This window comes from Lupinus angustifolius, chromosome LG03 (assembly GCF_001865875.1).
Source record: "Lupinus angustifolius cultivar Tanjil chromosome LG03, LupAngTanjil_v1.0, whole genome shotgun sequence".
Lineage (NCBI taxonomy): Eukaryota > Viridiplantae > Streptophyta > Magnoliopsida > Fabales > Fabaceae > Lupinus > Lupinus angustifolius.
The window spans coordinates 1,987,479-2,008,132 of record NC_032011.1 but is presented as its reverse complement, the minus strand read 5'-3'; the positions used below and the strand labels follow the sequence as shown (position 1 = coordinate 2,008,132).

At 30.5% G+C, this 20,654-nt stretch overlaps 3 protein-coding genes and 1 long non-coding RNA gene across 6 annotated transcripts; 3 read left to right on the top strand and 1 right to left on the bottom strand.

The window, feature by feature from the left end:
- On the top strand, positions 2,711–5,896 carry LOC109342981 (methyltransferase-like protein 5). Its single transcript, XM_019581074.1, has 9 exons — positions 2,711–2,857; positions 2,960–3,016; positions 3,329–3,426; positions 3,741–3,810; positions 4,102–4,150; positions 4,999–5,087; positions 5,172–5,219; positions 5,360–5,419; positions 5,567–5,896. Exons 1-9 carry the CDS (start codon positions 2,798–2,800, stop codon positions 5,666–5,668), a joined length of 633 nt encoding a protein of 210 aa, XP_019436619.1. The 5' UTR covers positions 2,711–2,797; the 3' UTR covers positions 5,669–5,896.
- Positions 6,588–15,860, bottom strand: LOC109342984. Its single transcript, XR_002107143.1, has 3 exons — positions 15,850–15,860; positions 8,920–8,923; positions 6,588–6,776 (listed from the first exon to the last, which is right to left on the bottom strand). It is a non-coding gene; the product is annotated as an uncharacterized LOC109342984 (long non-coding RNA).
- Positions 10,697–12,995, top strand: LOC109342983 (protein SPEAR1-like). Its single transcript, XM_019581075.1, has 5 exons — positions 10,697–10,996; positions 11,486–11,593; positions 12,123–12,190; positions 12,506–12,575; positions 12,745–12,995. Exons 1-5 carry the CDS (start codon positions 10,766–10,768, stop codon positions 12,865–12,867), a joined length of 600 nt encoding a protein of 199 aa, XP_019436620.1. The 5' UTR covers positions 10,697–10,765; the 3' UTR covers positions 12,868–12,995.
- Positions 15,684–20,370, top strand: LOC109342979 (casein kinase 1-like protein 3). 3 transcript variants are annotated; one of them, XR_002107142.1, is made up of 15 exons: positions 15,684–15,814; positions 15,901–15,941; positions 16,171–16,240; positions 16,488–16,636; positions 16,749–16,844; positions 16,978–17,048; positions 17,314–17,375; positions 17,452–17,515; positions 17,630–17,714; positions 17,793–17,919; positions 18,557–18,639; positions 18,721–18,778; positions 18,863–18,975; positions 19,103–19,494; positions 20,134–20,370. XR_002107142.1 is itself a non-coding variant. In XM_019581072.1 (14 exons), exons 1-14 carry the CDS (start codon positions 15,739–15,741, stop codon positions 19,232–19,234), a joined length of 1,227 nt encoding a protein of 408 aa, XP_019436617.1. In that variant the 5' UTR covers positions 15,684–15,738; the 3' UTR covers positions 19,235–19,748. The 3 variants fall into 3 exon arrangements, 1 of the variants encoding a protein (XP_019436617.1); XR_002107141.1 differs by having other exon boundaries at positions 19,103–19,549; XM_019581072.1 differs by lacking the exon at positions 20,134–20,370 and having other exon boundaries at positions 19,103–19,748.

The following is a 20,654-nucleotide window of genomic DNA, read 5'->3' as shown; positions in this document are numbered from 1 at the left end:
GAAAAAAAATGGACTCCATGCTAAAAAAAATTCACCCCAAATGTGTGGGGGAAAAGAGAAGGATAAGAAAGATTTTTATTCAAATGACTGTAATGCCCTTTATTTTTGTTCTCAAACTTTTCTCTCTTCTCTTAACTCATTTTCTCAAAAAATGACCAATTATTTTTTTGTTATGAGTATCATATATTTTATGTATAACAGCTGAAATGACAATTTATGTTCATTATTATTACTAGTGTGTACAGACACTTCGTGTCTGTTGATGAATATTGCATGATATTATATATTCAATTTTTATATATTTCATTTTTTAGAATTAGAATGTATTTGTTGTTTCGGTGTAATTTATATTATATTTTTTATGTGTTTATGATAATATTTAATTTAAGGTGAGATATGTGGTTAATTAATGTGTTAGTGGTGGTTGCTTAGGATTATATGATTTTTTGTAAAAATTAAATAATGTTAAGGGCAAAACAGGAAGTGAAAATTACACCATGAGGAAAGTTATTTCAAGTTTTGGCTTTATATATAGTATAGATGTCATCAAGTATGTTTAATATTTCTTATTTATTGCATGATTTTCAAAATAAATACTCAAAGTTCATCACAAATGTTTCTAATATATTTTTTAAGGCAAGGGTGTCAAAGCATCCAATGATATATTTCCAACAAGAAGAGCAATGTAGAGTAATTCATTACATATTTTTAAACCTATAATTAGGCAATAGATTCCCATTCCTATTAAATTCAATGGCAAGAAAAGGTGGAACTAAATTCCACCAAGAGGTGGTTCTTGATGTAACTATGAAGGTTGCTAGTTTATTCGCACAAGAATTTCCCTCAGAATATACTAACATTTAGTTCATCTATAATAAATTAATGGTTTGAGCTAATTGCATTGAATAATTTATTTCTAAACTTTTTTTTATTAATTTTAATCATTTATTTATATAGGACAAAATATATTTCTTATTTTTTATGTATAACGAGAGTAAATCTTGATCCTATTTATTAGTTTAAGGTATTTTAATTGTTTTAAAGAACATCATGAACATGTCACCGTCGTTCAAATGAAGAATTGGGGAAAATAAGTGAATCATAACAGCTCTTCTTTCATTGTTAATGTAATTGTTATTTAAGGATTTTAAGTTTGAATTTAGAACAAAATAGTCATATTTATTTCATTTGGTACTCATTACTATTCATTGGAGAATTTTTTTAATTATTATCAATTGCACAACTTCGGTAGATTGAAAGAAAATTTTATCCTCTTCTAAATGATTTAGTGTTATAACTATGTAAATTAGAAAATTCTCAATTTTAAAATGTGTTGATCCTCCAATTAGAGTTCTAAGATCGTGAGTATGTTACTGGCAGAGAAAGCTATTAGTATCTCAACGGCTTGTATTAAAATGGTATCATGCTAATAATATAGACTAATTTATATCTAATCTTATTTGTTTATTCTGTTTTATCATTTATTTAATTACAATGGACAAAAAATATATTTCATATTTTTTTTGTCTCAAAAAAATTTATATTGCTTATGTATATTCTTATGTACAATAAGGAAATTAAGACCTATGTAATTTTCTTTAAAAATATATTTTCATTCAGAATGTACGGCTGGGGAGTCTCTCCATAATTAATGACACACTTAATAAGGTCGATTATAATTGTTATCTTTTGATTTACCAATTTTTAATTATTATCCAAATTCATAAATTAGGTATATAGAAATGAAATTCCATTATCTTTCAAATGATTTAGAGATAGAATTATATTTTATAAACAAAGTGAAGATTTGGTTTGAACTTTTAGTAAGCTCAAATATCACCTATTTTATTCACAATAGATAATAAAACTCATTTTTACACAATGCCTATAACATGTCATGATTAGCCCTTTACTTGTTGCAAATAGATAGTGTTGGCAATTAAGATCATCTGACACTAGGCATGTGCTTGTGCAATTACTACTTAAATTAAGACGAGCATGAGTATACCCATATTTAAATCGAACTTGAAATAATATAATGTTATGCACATTTTAAATATAGACAAGACAAACTTATAAACTTCTCTAAATAAAATTAGAAAATATAAGTTTACAAATATATATACATTGGACATACAAAATAAATAAGATATAGTTTGCATACAAATATACAAATATATTTATCAGTTGTCATAATAAAAAATATGTACAAATAGAACAGTACATTCAAAATATAAATGCACACATATATAATATAAAATATGTATAATAATAATTTGTATATAAAATATATTCATATATATATATATAATAAGAAAATGACACATTTGATACAAACATGCTTATTTACAAATGGAACATAGGTTCACACATTCAAAAAAATATATATACATTTGCATATTTGATATTTAATACTATTTATAATAATGTTTATCGGCTATTCATATTGCCTATTTAAAATGATTATAGGTAAAAACAACTTGTTAAGGAGACATTTTAGGATGGATAGATATATTTTTTATGTTTTGCCCAATTTTCCAATGCTACAAGTAGGTTGGTTAAGGATCAATCATGCATATGTATCGACCATGCATTTCTTAGTATAATGGCGTGATTAAGTCCCAAATTTATTTAAAAAAACCGGGTCTCAGAATTTGGGCCGGGTTAAACAGTTCGGCCCATCTTAGTTAACATGGCGCAAAACCTTAAGTGATAGAAAATGGGGAAGAACAGAACAGAACAGAAAAGTGAAGTGAAAGAAACGTGATATTTCCATCACCGCCGTCGCCGGAAAACCATGAAGCTGAAGCAATTGGAAGGCCTCATCGGTGGTCTTGATCAATTCTCTAACCCTAAGGTTTCTCTCTCTTTCTCTCTTTTTCTAACTTCTCATTCTCTCTTTCATCTACTGAATCACACACACGTTCTCTTTCTTCTTCTGTTGTTGTTGTTGTTGCAGATTGAACTTGAACAGTACCCTACGGGATCCCATATTGCTTCTCGAATGCTTTTCACTGTATTCCCTTTATTCATCTTTCACTTTGTTTTTCTCTTTTCTTATCACTTTCTTCATGTCTCTTGTGCTTTCAAAGTTTCATACTTTACTTATCATAGATGATAAAATTTATTCTTTTCACTTATCCCATATTTATATTGTGGTGCTCGTTAATGGGTATTGTTTAATTTATGCTAAAGTTGTATTATGTTTAACTTATCTCATAAGTTTATAAATGTATGTAGTTTTTTTCTTCTTTTTTTGGGTTTAGGAATGTTCATTGTGATTCAACATTGTTAAAGTTATATTTTTTTTGTGGTTAACTTGAATCAGGCAGAGAATTCTTTTGGGGATGTTACCAACAAAGTAGTGGCTGATTTTGGATGTGGTTGTGGTACATTAGGTGTTGCTGCTGCTCTTTTAGGTGCAGAGTGAGTGGCATCTTTTACTAGATTCTCTTCTTTTCGATTCTTATTCCCTTCATGATTTTATGCTACCTATATCTGATTCAACATTAGAGTTGCATTTTTTATCACTGTAGTTTTGAACTACTATTGTATAGAATCTGCAGGAAGTCTTGAATGAATTTATTACTAGAGATCCTCCTTTTGTAATCAAATCCTAAATTATGAAATTCACATTTAGTAAGAGTTTACCTGATAGTTGTTTTCCCTCTTTCTATCAAGTAATATGTTTTAGTATTACTAGATTTAATATTTCTTTTTTCGTGTTAGCATTTGTTCAGACATGTTCTCGGCATTGACATTGATCCAGAATCTCTTGAAATAGCATCTCTTAATGCTGAAGAGCTTGAGGTATTGCCTTTCTGCTTATTATTATGGTAAATGAGTGCATTTGTTTCATGATATCCAAGTATGCTAAGAAGTGAAGTATATTGAATGAGAAAAACTAGGTCAATGTTTTGGTGTTCTAATGGAATAAGGAGATGGAAAGTGATTGCTAGAATGTTGTAGTTGCGATGAATAGTTTTATTTAATTATTAAATAGATAAACATATAATTTTTTTAATAGAAAGCAATAGTTATGTTGAAATTGGCTACTACTAACTGATGCACCATTCCTTTGTTACTCTTCTAAAACTGCAGGTTGACATAGATTTTATTCATTCTAGTATCAAGGACTTGGGATGGAGAGGTATGTAGCTTTTACATCATCTTCGTCCTATAATACCATAACATTATGAGTTTCTGTATTGGAGCATAACGTTATAATAGAAATATTGGAGAATTGGATCTAAACATGTTTATGAGCACGAGTTCCATTTGGCAATAGTTGATCTGTTTTCTTCGTATAAGGTGATAGGTTGTTTTCTTTATAGGAAATTGGTATGCCTTAGAAGTTTGGATTATTGAAGTTTCACCCACCTACCTGGAATTATGTTGTATTCATAATTCATTGTTGAATTTTATGGACTTAAAATGAGTCGGATCATGTTGATAAAAAAGGGCGACCCAGCTGCATGAGCTTCCCACCTAGAAGGGTTTGGGGAGATTAGATGTTTGCAGCAGCCTTACCCTCACAAGAAAGAGGCTATTTCCAGGATCATGTTGATCTCAACACTTTTTTTAATAATTACTATTCTCTTTTTGGAGCAACAATTTGAAATGAAGGCTTGTTGTCAGATGAAATCTGTTGACTTTTCTTTTTCCTTATGACTTTCCCTGACTTGATCATAAGTGGATGTGCAAAATGGCTTTTAATTATATAGCCAGGATTTCCCAATTAAGAGTGTAATAGATCAAACTGTGTTTCAGAATTGAGTTTTTAATTCTTATTGTAACTTGTATATTTCTTAAGGATATTTTTATAATTATTTCCAAACGCTGCATGCTATTGACAAGTATTCAACGTGTAGCTGACTTGTGATGTGATACAAATTTTTTAGGGGAAATGTTGCTGCAAATCAATTCTAACTGATTTTATCTGTTGCTGAAAGTTTCTTCTGTGGCAAATTTATATGGTTATCTTGGTATTTTGTCCAGGTCAATTTGTTGATACAGTTATAATGAATCCTCCATTTGGAACTCGGACAAAGGGTGCAGATTTGGATTTTCTCTCTGTTGCTTTGAAGGTAAGCAATAGCAAAGATGCAGATTATAAACATACAATTGATGGGAATCCTAATTTACCTTTGTTTCATATATCGCTTCATCAGGTTGCTTCTCAAGCTGTATATTCATTGCATAAGACTTCAACAAGAGATGTAAGTCATTTGTATCTTAAGTTCTACTTTCCGGAACATGTAATGAAGTTTTTATATATAATTCTAATGACTTCTCCACAATATGAGAGGATTTTGCCCTTATGTGACCGAACCATGTGTTGAATTTTATCTGACTCCAGCATGTGAAACGCACAGCCTTAAGGGAGTTCAATGCTAAAAGCGCTGAAGTTCTATGTGAGGTAAGTTAACTTTATTGCATATTTGATGTTCTTGTGTACTATAATTATAAGGGTTTTGCTACCTTGTTTTTGCATTAAACAAAATACATATTCTATTTATTTCCTTGTATCTTGTTGAAATCTTATTTTGTTCTCTTGATTCAACAGCTTCGATTTGATGTGCCAAAACTATACAAATTTCACAAGAAAAAGGAGGTAGATGTCGCTGTTGACCTCTGGCGTTTTGTACCGGGAAGGCATCAAAGCTGAGCTATTAGTGCAGAGAAGGATGAAGTGTATTTGAATATACAAGACAGAGAATGTGTATGCTCCTGCATGTTAAACTTGAGTGATGCCACTTTTGTAGTTGTGTGAATTCTAAGAGTTGAGCAATTGACAATGCATGTTCTTTCAACTTGTATGTAACATGGCATCTTCCTGAAGTTGGTTATAATAGGTTGTATGATTATTATTATGAAACACTCATGTTTTTACACAGGTTCCTGTTATCATAAACTGAAGAAAAAGGTTATAAAAAAACTAAAACTCTAAGTATGTCTTCTTGATAAAAAGCAGTAAAAGTGGTTGAATATATCAAACATGGGTATTGCTTGACCAAGTGGTCATGACATAATAATAATTGTGAGTGGAAGCTCTAAATTTTATTGTGCACAATATCCATTGAGGTCTCCTCCATTGATGGAATTACAGGACAAATCTCTTCAACTAAGAATGAACCTGTATCAAAACACAGAAACATGATTTGGAAATCATGCTTTTTTTTAAGCTAAAGGTCTGATTTTGGTCTAATTTTTCTTGCAGGCATGCTTATAAGTTATAAACATGAACCAGGGGTCCTTAAAATTAGAATTTTCAGGAAGAATAACATCAACACACCAATGAATTACTTTAATTATACCCATGTACCATATGCAAAGAGTTAGTTCAGAGTTATAAAAATACTGATAGTTTAAATCAGATGTAATGGTTCAAGAATTAATGAAACTAGTAATAAAAAAACTCAATGAAACTGGTAATTAAAAAAAATGCATCCACTAATTTTCAACATACAAACTGCAGAAAATTAACAAAAAACTATTGTTCTCATGTATCTCAATGGATACAGACTAGTAAAATGTGTTCATGCCAAATGCACCTTTGGTTATTATGAAGTATCATATTGTTTTCAACCTATGCTGCTACTTCTATTAACTTTCAGCAATCTCTCCTAGAGTGAACTTTACAAAACGCCTCACTTCAATGTTCTCTCCTATAGCAGCTACACTTTGCTTCACCAAGTCCTTCACTAAAAGACTATCATCCTTAATAAAAGGTTTTTCTAGAAGTGCAATCTCCCCAAGCCTCTTTGATACCCTTCCTTAGGTAACAAGTTATAGCCACCATAAATAATGGCAATCTTGGATATAAATCACATAATTGGTTCAAGAATCAAGTTTTACAAATAAATGAATAAAATTACGTAAACATGCCCCATATATCAGCATCAGTATCTGCTGCACAAGCACATATAGCATAAAATACTCATACAGACTACAATGCAGCTCTTATGGCTCCATGAAAAACTGTATGAACTTTATTATCACAAAGATGAACAATGAACTCACTCTACATGACATAAATCAATAATCTTCATAATGATATAGTTTTCTGTAAAATGGTTTATTCACTCCTACAAAATAATTGGTTATTTTCATTTCATTCAACTATTCCAAGTATGGTATCTACAAATGTTTAAAGCATCAAATCACTTTATAACCTTTTAAATTTGTTAACCACATTCACTTTATAAACATTAAGCCCACATGATTTGTATTCTAAGTTCGGCTAAAGCCTTCAAATTATGAGATATCTTTTATTATTTTACTGTTTTGAAGTATTTGTAGGTTAAATGGTAAAAATAACATTCTGTTTGTTTTATAATTTTTCACTATTTCATGTATAAACTTTTAAAAATACAAAAATAGGATGAAAAATGTTAAACATTCTGTAATTATTAATCATTTGTAAAAAAAATGATTTATGGTATAATATTACGATATCATTTAATCCACATAACTAGGATGAAAAATGTTAAAAATCTGTAATTATTAATCATTTGTAAAAAAAATGATTTATGGTATAATATTACGATATCATTTAATCCACATAAGTAACTTTACCCAGTGAAATTTAAGATTTGACTATAGTTTTTCCAACTTGAAATTATAAATAACTAAGGAAGAGGGAGAATATCATGCTTTTAGTAATGTGTTTAATAATAAAATGAGCGAAGAACTTGTATAAAATATTGTGTCTTATACTTTGTGTTACTTACTCATATATTAAAGACATGTGATTGGAAAAAATATTATAATTTAGTATATTTTAATATTTTGGATAATTACAAAACTTTGTCATAGAGTAAAACAATAGATCCGATCCATTTGTGTTAATTAATCATAGCTGAGTAGACTAAGCTTCTACCTCAATTAATGCTTTTTGCGCACAATAGATTACTAATCCCAGTGAGAAGAGATATTAATCATGATTTATGCATTCAAGTCAGTGATTGATTAGTTAAAGGATTTAACTGAAGGTTTTCTCTATTATCAAATAATTACGTATAGAAAAAAAATGTATATACTTACAATAAAAACTTTACATAATATCATTATATCATCTATTATTCATATCGACTTTTAAAAAGTGATACAAATTAATTATAAATGATGTACAAATTATACTATGTGAAATCTTTATACTTATAATGTATTTTTAGTATACAGTAAAAGTGTCTCATAGTCTCCACCCGAAGATAAAGTTTTAGAGCCTATACATCAATATTATAATATATTTTGTTGGTAAAAATATTTTAGTATATTTTTATCTTTTTAGCCGGAGGTTAAAAATCACTAAATTTCTTATATTTAAATACATCAAAATTAAAGTGTTAGTTAAAAGTGGATGCAGCAGTGGAAAAGTGAAACAAAAATAATAGTGTCTTTTAGGTCAGCAATTCCATCACTCCAACCCTAATGTCCAAAGTTTAGAAAGAAAATGGAGAATTAACGAGGCATTGATATAGTAATATAAGATTTTGCTAGATTTTTAAAAAGATCAAAATATTAAAGATTTGATTTTTCACAATCACACTTATTAGAATATTCAGTCATTAATCTTAAATGATTAATTCATTACCTACAGGGTGAAATAGTAACGAATAATCTATCACAAATGACATAGTTTTGGTGGGGTTTCTTGTGATTTTCATAAGCTCACATAGTCACATGTTTGGCTAACAAATTAAAGGATATTATATTCCCACTTTCCTTCACACACAACTCATAAAAATATGACCCACAAACCATGCGTGAAACAGCTCAAATAGATTTGGTATATATCTCTAACAATTAATTATAACTATCATTATCATATAATAATCATATAATATATACACATTATACATGTGTATGCATTATATTGCTGGAATTATAGTAATATAATATTTAGGTCAGGTCAACCCTCCTTATTAATTAGGCAACATTAGCATCTTTGTTACTTATAGCAAGGTTCTATTGCAAATATCATCTTTTGAAAACATACAAAAAATAATATGATGAGCTAGCTAAAAGTTCGAACAAGTTTTATTTTTTGTTTCAAGACAGCAGTACAGATATTACAAGAATGTTAACATAAGTTTTATCAAATTATTATATATTTTATATTTGGAGACATAATAATTTGTGGGTTGTAATCTTGGTATGAGAGTGTTAAATAATGTTCTTAGGTATTCTTTAAGATAGTACACATGAAATGTTTTGCTTGCATAATAGTAAATTTAATAGTTTCAAAACTAATATATTTAGCTTTTCATTCCAAACTCCTAAGGAACCGTTCACAATACCCTATTGATATAGTCAATTAAATTTTGATTAAATAATGTTTGGAGTGAAATAATTTCAACCTAAAACATTGACATAATGTATAAATTTAAACATTATGTATTACTAATCATATCTCATATCATCATTAAATAAGTACAAAACTAAAAATAAGATATATTTACTAAAATAGTAGAGAACATATGTAATTTGATCTCACATAAATATTATTTCGTTTCTAGAGTATTTTCTTATAGACTAATAAATAAGAGATTAATATCCTAATGTATGCTAAAAGGACAAAATGAAAGTTTTCCAATCTTTTTCAATACTTTTAACGCTTGGTATTAGCTGCTAAGCATGAGTCAGGTTGGGATGGATTATGATTGTTCTTATCCGATAGTAAATGTTAGTCAGATCATTTTTTGAACTCGAACCTAATCATATTTCCAAAGTTAATCCAATCCAAAATATCGATCGGGTCAATCTTTAAACTCGAATCCAACCTTATACATCTATACATGATTAAATATAATGCATGTTCATTTAAGATAAAATATTATCAATATTATTTATTATTATGAATATGTAATTTGACATATATAATGATATATGTATATATAATGAAAAATTAGAGAATCACTGATACTTTCGATAAAAAATGTGATATTACTTTGTAACATTTGAATAGAAACACATATAAACATGATAAGTGAGTGACCATGAGACGTGGTCATGTTTGTTCCATATCCGACCCTAAATATTGATTGAGTATATTCTTTGAACGAAACTCAGCCTAGACTCAATGAGAGCCAATCCTATTCAAGCTAGATCATACTCGAGCCGTACCGAGTGAAGGATATGGTCGGGTCCTGCTCACCCCTAACGACTACTGAATTTAATTTATTTTTCCTATTTCTTAATAAGTTACTTTGCTGGAATATTTAACTTTAATATGAGGCTTTTCAGGTGGAACAATTATCTTTTGTCTCAATAAAATTTTGTCTTCATATCTCTGGTCAAATTGATTGATAACTAGGAAGCCACATACAAAATGGAACCCTACTTAAGGTTTTGATATATTTTTTTATTTTTTTAATATTTCAGGTACACAAAGCTTGGTTATCTACTTACGTCATTGTAATAAAAAATCTCATATAAAAGAACCTTAAAAAATCCATTAGATAGAAAAGAATCAAAGGAATTAATAAATTACTTATCTATCACTTTGTAAGACTAAATATTCTGATCGGAATCTGATAGTTACCATTGCCAACCTCATCATAAACTATTCAAAATTTTAATGGAAAGAAGGTTTAGACAAACACTTATATAAAACTACAAAAAAAATCAATGTATGTACTATTATATGAACAATAAATTAAGCAGTTTATTATTTCAAGGTTTTGCAAAAGCCACCAACTATTTCTCCATCTCTTTCACTACACAACACACAGAAAAAGAAAAGGAGAAGAAGCTAGCATACATGGATAACAATTATTTTGGAGGATCAAACATGAGAAATGAAAGAGGAAGTGGTTCTTCTTCTTCTTCATCATCATCTTCAAGGAAAGGGAAGAAGAACATTCAAGATAAGCCAAAGCAACCGCAAAGAGGACTAGGTGTTGCACAATTGGAGAAAATCAGGATACATGATCAAATGGCCACTAGCTATCATCTTCATCAACATGGCCCTTTTCCTTCTAATTTTAACAATGTAAGGATCTTCACCTATCTATCATTTTGATCAAAAACAACTTATAAGGGTTAATCAAAAGTCAAAACAAACCTATCATAGCACCAATAAGTCGTTGGTCTAGTAGTGTGAGGCTCCGTTAGATCTTGAGGATGACCAGAATATCAAATATTTGATTACTGGAAGCGACATTTGTTAGAATGAACAATCACATACCCCAAAAGTGATTAGTTCCTTACAATAAGGGGAGAGAGATATCCTGACCTTAGTAGTAAAAAAAAGTTATCATACAAGCTTCTTCCGGATGGCTTTATTTCTTTCTGTTTGCCTTGAATATATTTCTCTGGCTTTTTAAAAAATAATGATTGAACTTCTAACAATAAATAATCATTATATCTTCAAGAATAATCTAATTCAAACATGTCTTTATAGCAATTTTTTTTAAAAAAAAAACTTGGCATGTGGAACTAATGGAGTTAATCTGTCTCTTCATGAATTAATAATATGCAGGAAGATCCAATAGTGCAAACACCATATTCATCAATACCAACATCATTTTCTTTCTCATCATCATCTACATCCTATTCAGCTTCATATGGATTCCAATCAAACTTTGTGGTATGTGAAATTTTGGCTTTTCTTTTTTATTCAAATTGGTTTACACTTTTACTGTACTATTTTCTTTTTTACTTGTACTATATTTGTTTAACTTATTCGATTTCATTCTACTGTGATGAGTGAACATGTTCCCCACATATATTTTCAAAATTATCATATGATCCTGACTTATTAACTATTACTGCAAAATCTATCTCTGCAATGAGCTGTAATTGTACCCTAAAGCAATCAAAGTTGCTGTTTTTCTAAGCCTTGTAATATTTCTGTTGTAACGATTTGACATGATATTTATCTCTAGAATTTTTGTAAAGTTTATACTTTATACCATAACCCTAGAAAACTTATTTTTTGAATTTGAACTAATTTTTGTCTATGCTCGATTGAATTTGAAAGTGCAAGGCTAGTAGTAGCCCTAGATAATCATGAGAAATGAATTGTGTATTCTGCAAGATGAAAAATCAAAATCATATTAGTTTAAGGCAAGATTTGGATGATCCTGAATTTTAAACAACATCCTTTGATGATGCAGATGGGTCTATCAGAACATGAAAGAGCAAACATGAGATATGGAGATTCTCATCCAACTAATACAACAAGGTAAAAATCTTCTAAGACCTATATCTTAGATCCTTTTTTGTTGTTTCGTTGACTAATAAAAGTAATATGACTATTCATATCTATCACCTTGACATGAAGAAGAGTTGGACCCGATGCTTTATTTTTGTGTCATAGTTAATCTGGATTGAACTTTAGATGTATATTGATTTTTCACCAATAACCGGATATTTTTGTTTATAGATACTGCATTATATATGTAACTTGTTTATGCAAGCATGTTTGTTTTTGTTATTCTACATATATTTGTCTAGATGATTTTCTTCATGACATGTGAAATTCTTTATCTCAAACCAGAAGGGAACATGCCATCTTGGAGACCCAATCATCTGCTCAACCCAGCACTAGACCCTTACTTATCCTACATGTAAGGAATATATATATATATATATATTACATTCATAAAATGATATATATATATATATATATATATATATATATATCACTTGATATTACATTCATAAAATGATAGTATTATATGTATAATAAACTCAAAATAATATAATTATCTGTGTTTAATTTGCTTCTGTAATTAGGACTCACACCAACACGTAGATACCAAGAAACATAGAAGTGGTGGTTCCGTGGGCTCAAGCAATCAGAACTCTGAAACAAGTGACACTCAAGAACCAGATTTGGAGCTAAGATTGTCACTTTGATCTGTGAATAATATAATACTATAGAAAGTGTGGTTATTTTAGCAATTGTGTAATGCTTTTATATACAATTTAGAATAGAAAAAGAACAATGAAGTATGTTCTAGTTAATGTACCCTTGTGCAATGGAAGATAGACTGACTAGCTCTGCATAAAAAAACAAGGCAATCTTTCTCCTTAGCTTCAACGTAAATTCTCAAAGAAGAGAGAAGTTATGAAGTTATATATATATATATATATATATATATATATTGTTTTCATCTAGTTCTTATTTTTGTTATAATGCACATTTTTCACCAACTCAATAATTTATCTTCTTTAGTATAATCTGCTAAGAGGTAATTATATGACAAATGGTACTGAAAGTAGGAGTACTTCTTATAAGAATATTGTACTATGGCTTTAATCAAAGTTGATTATTAGATATTAGAGTAAATATCAATTTTAGTCTTCATATTTTTCGACTTTATCACTTTAGTCATTTGAAAAAAAAAAATACCTAAAATTGTCCCAAAAATTTCAAACGTAGATCAAATTAATCTTTTTAGCATGTTTTACAACATTTAATAGAGATTAATTTGACCCAAAATGATTAATTCGATCCACATTTAAAAAATTTGGGTACCATTTTAAGTATTTTTTTGAATGACTAAACTGATAAGATAAAAAAACATGAGGACTAAAATGAGTATTTACTCTAAATATTATGGAAGTGAGTTTAACCTACACAATCACAGTATTTTTTTATACACAATCAAGAATTTTCCGGATTATATTGAGTGTGCTAGCACATATAATATATTTGTAAATTTGATTTTTGGAGTGTCTTCCATGAATTAAATGTTATAGTATAACATTAAGTGAGTAAAGAATCATTTATAATGATTTAGTAAATCCTCCAACCTCTCTCATTAGTCATCATTAGATAACCTTTAAGTACTACATCCATACTTACTAGTTACTAACCTTTAAGGACTAGAGATGGAAAAACGGACTATCCGGCCTGTTTAGCCTGCGCCCGTAAATATCCACAAAATTTTTATCGGGCACAGGCATGCCCGCATTGGTTAACGGACAAAATTTATTGTCTTGTCCGTTTTAAAACGGGCTAGCAGGTGACCCGCAGACATTGTTGAATAATTAAAAAAATAAAAAATTCATATAATAAATGAAATGAAATTAAATAAACTAGTTGAAGATAAAAAAAATTAACAAAATTTTTGATATTTTATATGAAGTTTAACAAATCACATTAGATTACAATTTTTTTAGGTATTAAAAATCACATTACATCATTAACTTATTTAAAATTTTCTTGTTTTTTCCTTAAATTATGTTTATGGTTCGCTCGCATGCCTTACGGAAATGTCCACAAACTTGGCGGATAAAACGGGTCAGACGAAATGGGAAAATAGGCAAATTTTGTATACCCTACCCACAAAAAATGCGGGCTATGTAGACGTGCCCGCGGGCAATGCCCATTTTGCCAACTATGTCCCAAAAAATCACTTAATTAAGCAACTCCTTCAAAATGTGATACTAGTTTTTACTAAGTTTAATAACTGTGAATATGAGTAAAAGGACTAGTTTTAATAAGTTTGATATTTTTAGAGACATTTTGAGTTTTTCAATTTTTTGAGATAAATTTACTATATGTAAATTTTTTGAGGGACTAAAATCTATTATTACTTTGTTGCCCACTTTATCAAAATATTAACTTAAAAAACTATGTCTAAATTATTTTGATGATGTAAAGGTGGTTGATTGATTGTAGAGAGGAAAAAAATATGTACTAATAAAAGATTTAGTGTATCATATACACCATTATTAATTGACAAACTAAGGATATATAAATTTTCACATAAACAATGTAATAAAATATTTTTTTATTGTCAATACATCATCTATTCATAGTTGATTACTAATTGGTTTATAATTTTCTACGCTAATAATATAATAAAATATTTTTCCATTCTTGCTACATCATTTATAGTTAATTACTAACTATGTATAATTTTTTACATACACTCAATGCATAACATTACTAGGGGGTGAGGAGGAGATGACTATACTCACTCGTCCGGCTTGACTTGATCATGATCAAGCCCGAATATGATTGAGTCTAAGTTAGGTTTAAAAATTAGATGCAGTTAATATTTATGGTCAGTTAGGGATAAACATGACTCGACCTCATGGTTACTCACTCTTTATGTTTGTTTGTATATGTCTCAATTGAATTATATACATAATAATGTCATCTCTTTAATCAAAAAATTGATTTTCTAATGTTTTCATTGTATACACATGATTAACAAAATAAATAAATATATATATCATTTCATATTTCAAACTAATATATATATATAATAATAAAATAATATTTAAAAGAATAACTCGGTAAATATTTAATGTCAGATTAACTTAGATCTGATACCAGATCCATATTCTACAAATAATTCAATCAATATTTAAGATTAGATAAGAGTTAAGTCTTACTCAATTCATACTTACCTTACTTTCAATTAAGAAATAGTGTAAAATGTATACATTGACAGTGTAAAATTTATATACATGCATTTTATCATCCACCGCTGATTTGGATTACCTTTTCTGAAAAGTCAACAATAATAAAATAATAAAAAATCGATGATCATACAATGACAGTGTATAAAACTTATATAGCTATAGACTCCAAATTGAACATTATAATTAAATTATGATTGTGATGAGTTGAATGTTGTCTCTGTAGTGGTAAGTAGGTGATGAAGCAGGCCCAATAGAATGAAGTGAAAAGGCAAGAGTACCCCTATCTCCTTTCTCAAATCTCAAAACTCAAAACTCAAAACTGTTTTACACAGATAGGTTAGGTATCAAATGGAACGCATCATCGGCGCCAAGTACAAACTCGGCCGCAAGATCGGAAGCGGATCCTTCGGCGAAATCTACCTCGGTATATATATATCTCTCTCTCTCAACAAGAATCACAACATTTTTTATTCTTATTTTTCACATATACTCATTATTCATATTCTGCAGCCACTCATATTGATACCTTCGAGATTGTAGCTATTAAGATCGTAAGAATACTCTCCGATTTCCTATTTTCTTGCATATTTCTAATATTTTAGTTTCACCTTGATTTACTCTTCGAGATATGTCTTGTTTATTGTTTATTCATATGCTTTTATGCTAATTTAGATTACTGAGTTATTCAATTTTAATTTTTCATCCTTCTCGATTTGTGTTTTTTATAAATTTTTATCATCATTATTATTATTATTACAAGTGTTTGGTTTGTTGTTTCAGGAGAACGGTAAAACGAAGCATCCACAATTGCTTTATGAGGCCAAGCTCTACAATATTCTTCAAGGAGGAAGTACGTTCTTTTTAATTATTTATCAATTTTCTTTCCCTTTTTCTCAGAAATATTATTTTGGTCGGTTGAATCTGTAATCGAGTCAGTGATGAATTTGGCTCACTTTGTTTAAGTTTCTCAAAGGAAGTGGTTCTTCATGGAGATTTTGTTCTAAACATTTATTGAATAAAGCTCTATCAAACATGTCAGAAAAGCATTTTTTTTGGAATATGGTGAGGTTTGAAAGTTTTTGGATTATTGAATGCAGGTGGCATTCCAAGCATAAAATGGTTTGGTGTCGATGCAGAGGACAATGCGCTGGTTATCGATTTACTCGGGCCCAGCCTTGAGGATCTTTTCGTTTACTGTGGAAGAAAGTTCTCATTGAAGACCGTGTTGATGCTGGCTGATCAAATGGTATGCTTGCGTCACTTTTCTAATCTGTTTAGAAGCAGAGTTACCATGTTGCCTTCAAATTTGTGATAACTGTCATAGTTTTATGATATTAACTCGATTTTTATTGTTGCAGATGAACAGAATAGAATATGTGCACTCAAAAGGATTCCTACACAGAGATATAAAACCTGATAACTTTCTCATGGGACTTGGTCGGAAGGCAAACCTGGTAAGTGGTAACTATTCTGTTCTGTTATTGCTGTTTATCTTTATTTACATTTGACTGACTTTATCATTCCTTCAACTCTGTTGGTATTAACGATTAAGGTTCAATATATTTGTAATTGTGCTCTACATGTCAGGTTTATATCATTGACTTTGGGCTTGCAAAACGATACCGGGACTCCTCAACCAATCGTCACATTCCCTACAGGTTTCCAGCTTTGTATTCCATTGACCTTGTTCATTCGCTTATCTTTTTAGTGCCTCTTTTATTTTAGAGTCTGATGTTGGTAGCTTGTAATAGTTAAATTTTCATTCATTTCATTCAGAACCTTTTCATATTCCAATTAATTTTTTTTATCAATTTATAAGAATATCCTTTAATATTTTTGTGAAGTTTTCTTCCTTCCTCTATCTTTCTCTACTAATCCCCTGAAAATATGCTAAAACTAATATTAACAAATTTTACTGCACAGGGAGAACAAAAACTTAACAGGGACTGCACGTTATGCAAGTTGCAATACTCATCTTGGGATTGGTAAGTGAGAAGAAGTTACTTATCACCTTCACTCTAAATAAAATGCATTCCTTTTCAATTTCTATTTCATCTGTAGAGCAAAGCCGACGGGATGATTTGGAGTCATTAGGATATGTGCTTTTATACTTCCTCAGAGGAAGGTACACCATCTGCTTCGAGCTGCTGTTCTCCTACAAGCATTTTCCCCATTTATCTATTAAGAGAAACATAATTAAATATGCTAACTTGACTTAATAATAAATGTTTGCATTTAGCCTTCCTTGGCAAGGTCTGAAGGCTGCAACAAAGAAGCAAAAGTATGATAAAATATGCGAGAAGAAAGTATCAACTCCTATTGAGGTAAATAAATGTTGGGACATTTTTCTGTTATCAAGCTTTTTTTTATCACGATTCTTATCTGTTTGTTATTTTTCATAGGTGTTATGCAAATCTCACCCTGTAGAGTTTGCTTCATACTTTCATTACTGTCACTCTCTGATCTTTGATCAGCGTCCTGATTATGGATTCTTGAAGCGCCTATTCCGTGACCTATTTACTCGTGAAGGTTATTATTTGTTCATTTTTTAGTTAATTTGAATAAAATAAATTGCAGAATTATGTTGATTTCGGTAGTCAATCGCGGATGGCAGTTGACCCCAAAAAGGTTGTAATGGGATAGCGGATAGCGGGATGACCGCTACAGATAAAGGGAAGAAATATAAATAATTTTACCCTACACATATAATTGCTAAAAAATACTAAAATAAACCAAAATGCACCAGACTAAGGACAGATTCTTGAAGCAAGGTTGACATGAGTGGCTATGTAGAAGTGAGGGAAAGAAGCACAGCAAGGTGGTGTGGCTGGAAAGTGCCAGAAATCGCCTGTAAACACCCATGTTTTAGGCTTGGGCTCTGTTTTTCTGTTTCAACATGTGAATTTGCTGGATTGGGTGCAGCTGTACAGGTAGAAGGGATGGGCAAAATGACCTAAAAACATAAGAAAAGGAGCAATGTCTTTGTTTTCCTCTCTACAGTTACACTTTATTGTAAAATTATGTTCCATTGTGATGAAAGTAATTTTTTCATTATGCCAAATTATGTTCCGTTATGGTGAAAGTAGCATTGTCTTTGTTTTCCTCTCTACAGTCTACACTTTATTGTAACTTCTCTCTCTGTTCTTTCCTTATTGGTGTATGACAGGTTATGAATTTGATTATGTATTTGATTGGACTATCTTAAAGTATCAGCAGTCACAAAAGAATAGAGTCCAGCAACGCATATCTGTAAGTATATTGCTTTTCAGGAGCGTGTATTACTTCAGTCTTCTAATGCTTCTCAGAATACTAAATTTTGTCCGATTACAGCCTGTCCCTGGAGCTAGCAACAATCGTGCAATGCCAATGGATCTTGACAACCATCAGGGTTGGTGCAATGCCAATTGTTCTTTTGCATAAACAGATGATTTGTTCATCAGTATCTAATTGGCTGATGTTAATTCTTATTCAGGGGACATCTCAGGGCGCATTAGGTCTAGCAATGCTACTGGTTCTGGTGTTAAAATTCAGTTTAAGTCATCTGTGGGTAAAAATTTGGGTCCTGAAAATCCTCTTGGCAAGAATGTAAGTCATCTTACTTGGAGCTAAAATTTATCTTTTCTTGCTATGACTTATGCAACACTGAAAATTCTTAGGTCACACAATGTTATGTTTTAATATTTATTTATCAAATTTTCTTTTTCTTTTTTAGATTTTTGGTGAAGCGAATGTACCCTCTACTTCATTTTCTCTTGCTGGTACCTCAAGAAGGAATTCCTTGAAGCCCGCCATGCCAACTGAAGCTGCCAACCATGTACATGGGCAAGGAAGTCCCTTCAAGTAGCTCGATTCCATCTCTGCAGCGCCAATTATCTGCCTAACGAATTTCCTATATGGCACTTTTCTTGTTCAGACTGTATTTGCCTGCAATGAATTATTGGCTATTTGCAGCACTCCTATCCTTGACCAGTTATATTATGCTGTATTTCCAACTATGGATCAGATTGAGAAGACTTCAAATTCATGATGGATTGCTTGCACCTTTTTTATATGTTTATGGTCAAGAAATTTCAACTGATATGGAGACTGCAAATGTGCTGCAAGGTTGATAAATTTCATAGCTCATCTGTGACCAGCTTGTGTTGCTTTTTTTCCTCAGGTGACGATTGTTTGGTATAAAATACAGACTACCCAGGGTTGGCCCCTTTGCTGTATATAAATTTCAAAAATGACACAGCAATCTTGTTTATTCATGTTTTTATGTACAATTAATGTGTGATGTAGCCCTGTTCCCTTTTTGTTACTTGATGATAATTATCTTTGTGCCATATGATAACAGGGGACAGTGTGGTTTCTAATTTGATTTACATCACTATGAATTGCAGGTGTATTTTCAGTTTTACTAGTTAAGATATATTTTATCTCAGTCTTCGGCCTTTGTTGCTCATACATTTTAGACTTTTGTTATTTTTCCTTTCAAAATTAGATATTGCGCGCTGCCATCCATAAATGTAATTTCTTTGAATGAGGCATCCACAACGGACCCTACAGGTGGCAGCATATCTAGCTGTGACTTCATTACACAGATTTAAAAAATTTATACGTTGAATGATGGATATGCTGTTACATGGAGGATTCATGGTGAACTAACATCACTCAAAATGCAAATTGGAAGTTTATTGTAGTAAAAACTGATTGCAAATAAGCAGCTCAATTATCTGTTTACGCCTTTTCTTTTTGCAGGATTCTTTCAAGTATTGTCTGGAGGATGAAATATGATATAGACAATTGGCATTTATATTGACGCCACTATCAATCAGGACATACCTCTCTGTACAGATTGGATTGCCTGCAATAATACTTTGGGACCGCGTCTGTTTAGTGACGAGCTCGAAACCAAAACTTTTGATATGGATTTTTGTTGACAGATCTTCTGAAGATCAGTCTCTCATTTCTATGACTCTATGCAACCACCTTTTTGTTAAAGGGTTACTAATTTATTCTTCAGCTGATAGATGTGAACAAGCCAGGCATCTGAAAGTGTTAGTGGCCTGTCTTGAACGAAGAGCCACGTTTGAAGGCCGCTAACTTTCCTATCTTGAACAAGATTTCGTCTTAACAGTGGTACATGAATTATTTGCAGACCATAGCACAGATGGAATGCATTGATTTTGGTGGACTGAAGCAACAAAATTGTACCATCTGGGGAGGTATTTCGTACACTAGTATTGATTACTATTTATAGTAGTTACTCATTATCAAGT